Source organism: Pundamilia nyererei, unplaced genomic scaffold (genome assembly GCF_000239375.1).
Source record: "Pundamilia nyererei isolate P.nyererei 1_Seehausen unplaced genomic scaffold, PunNye1.0 scaffold00148, whole genome shotgun sequence".
NCBI classification, from domain to species: Eukaryota; Metazoa; Chordata; class Actinopteri; order Cichliformes; family Cichlidae; genus Pundamilia; species Pundamilia nyererei.
In genome coordinates, this window is record NW_005187549.1 from 1,348,054 (window position 1) to 1,350,246 (window position 2,193).

The window sequence follows — 2,193 nt, forward strand, 5'->3', positions numbered from 1 at the left end:
GAAAAAGCTCTGAGACGCCCATGCTCCTGAGTATAAATTGTTTCTTTAAAAAAAGCAAAAAATGTCATTTTAGAAGTTCAGTCCAAAACTCTGAATTCTGATGGTGCTTATTGTAGAAGCTGCTCTATTTTTAGCGGAAACAGTTTTTAATACACGGAAATAATATGAAACTAAAGGCTGATTTTAGTCTCCATATAAAAGGGCGACCCTTTTGCCTCATTCAGTTTATTGGTGGATCTGCCTATCTGTCACGTAATGTTCTCTCTGATTAGTCGGACCCGGGCTGTTTGCCCGCCCCTGTAGGTGGAGCCTTCCTCTCTCCTCGTGCCACCCAGAAGCTTCCAGGCTGTTGTCCGGCACGCGCTGTGAAAATGATCGGCCAGCAGGTTTTAGTGCTCAGTGAGTATTCTTATTTTCCTCCAAAGCTTTTAAAAAACCACCGACAACCGTACGCAGGCCGTTCGGAACTGCCTTCGATCCGCTAACAACCCAGAGACGCACAAAGCGGGGCGCGGCCGGCGTTAGCATGTTAGCCCGGTTAGCAGATGGATGATAGGCTAACTTAAGCTAACCCGTTACTCAGCATGAACACGGAGCTAGCAGGCTAACGGTTCCTTTGAGGCTAAAATCAGGCGTTCATGTGATGGAGTGAAGGTGGAATCCTCCACCTGTGTTAGTGTGAACTCACTTATTGATTATGTCATTAGGAACATGTCATTGTGTTTCTGATCATTGTGATTGATCCAGAGAGAAGAGTCATCATCAGTACTGATCGTTTTCTTTTTCAGGCGGAACCTCTGCCTATTGAAAACGGATCATCACTGTACGAATAAGAATAAAGAGTAACAGCACTGCGTGTATGCGGGCAGTAACTTCTGTGTGTGTTTGTGTCTCTGCAGACCAGAACGTGAAGAGGGAGTCTGGACGTAAAGTCCAGACCGGGAACATCAATGCAGCAAAGGTGCGTTTGTTCTACAAGGCTCCGCTCACTTTCTTCTGTGCCCTTTAGGTCACAAACTGAATAACCTGCTTTGTGATCCAGACGATGTGTTGGTGCTGTGCACAGCGGTCCCCGCACCACTGCTGACATATATCTTGCCTATAAAATTTGTTACCGTGGTAACTGACATGTCCAATCTGGCAGGTGCTCCAGCTGTTGGTTGTAGTCAGTCTTGGCCTGCTCCTCCTCTTGTAGGAGCTGGGCTGGGTAAAAAAATAGAATCATGACCGGATTGGTCTCATAGCACAATGAGCTTCTTGATGAGCTTCACACTGTCCTTAAAGTTATTGGTTAGTTACTTAATAAGCAGCTGTGTCCAAGTGCACTCACAGAAGGCAAACAAACATTATGTTCTGTGTCTGAGCAAAAAACCTCAGGTCTGGCTAATTGAGGAAATCCACCAGTGACAGTAGCCTGGGTTAACCAGGGCCTCCTCTGCTCCTCTACTCATGCTTTTAGCTTGGTTCTATGTAGAACCCATAGTACCTGTGCAGTGTGTCCCCATCCTTTCACCCTGTCATAGCTTGGATAGAGTTTTTTGTTGTTGTTTTTTTAACTAAAATAAAAGCATTGTGTTTGGACAGCTGTTTAAACTGATTGTATACATTTCTAAGATTTAATCTCCTGAATATTTAATATTAGTAATTAATAGGATGAACGTGATTATTTGTCACTGAGCAATTAATAGAATACTCAGTTACTAAAATAATGAATAGCTTTACCCAAGTGTTTATGATTATTTAGTCATTGAATTTATACATATATTTGCTCATAAATGAAGAAGAGTAAAATTTGAAGAAGATAAAAAAGGTGTTTAAATTTGTGTGCTTTGTTAGCTTTCTGTTTAGAAGCTGCAGAAAACATCTGCCAAAGGATGTGTAGTGCATTCACATGCGGTATTAAATTGTTTTTATATAAAACATTGTCCTAAATGCAAAAACAAATTGGTTAAAAATGCACTTATCAGTAAGGTAAATTTTACTGTCTGATGAAGATTTCTGACAGTCCTACACTATATCGTGGGGCGATCGTGGCTCAAGAGTTGGGAGTTCGCCTTGTAATCGGAAGGTTGCCGGTTCGAGCCCCGGCTTGGACAGCCTTGGTCGTTGTGTCCTTGGGCAAGACACTTCACCCGTTGCCTACTGGTGGTGGTCAGAGGGCCCGGTGGTGCCAGTGTCCGGCAGCCTCGCCTC

General features: G+C 43.4%; 1 protein-coding gene across 1 annotated transcript in view; it reads left to right on the top strand.

Moving 5' to 3' along the window:
- The first annotated feature begins 289 nt into the window (after nt 1-289).
- Nucleotides 290-2,193, top strand: part of cct3 (chaperonin containing TCP1, subunit 3 (gamma)) — a 6,879-nt gene continuing 4,975 nt past the window's right edge. Inside the window, exons 1-2 of the mRNA XM_013913752.1 lie at nt 290-399; nt 900-961. Coding sequence (XP_013769206.1) covers nt 372-399; nt 900-961 — 90 coding nt within the window. The 5' untranslated portion in view covers nt 290-371. The remainder of the gene's footprint in view (nt 400-899; nt 962-2,193) is intronic.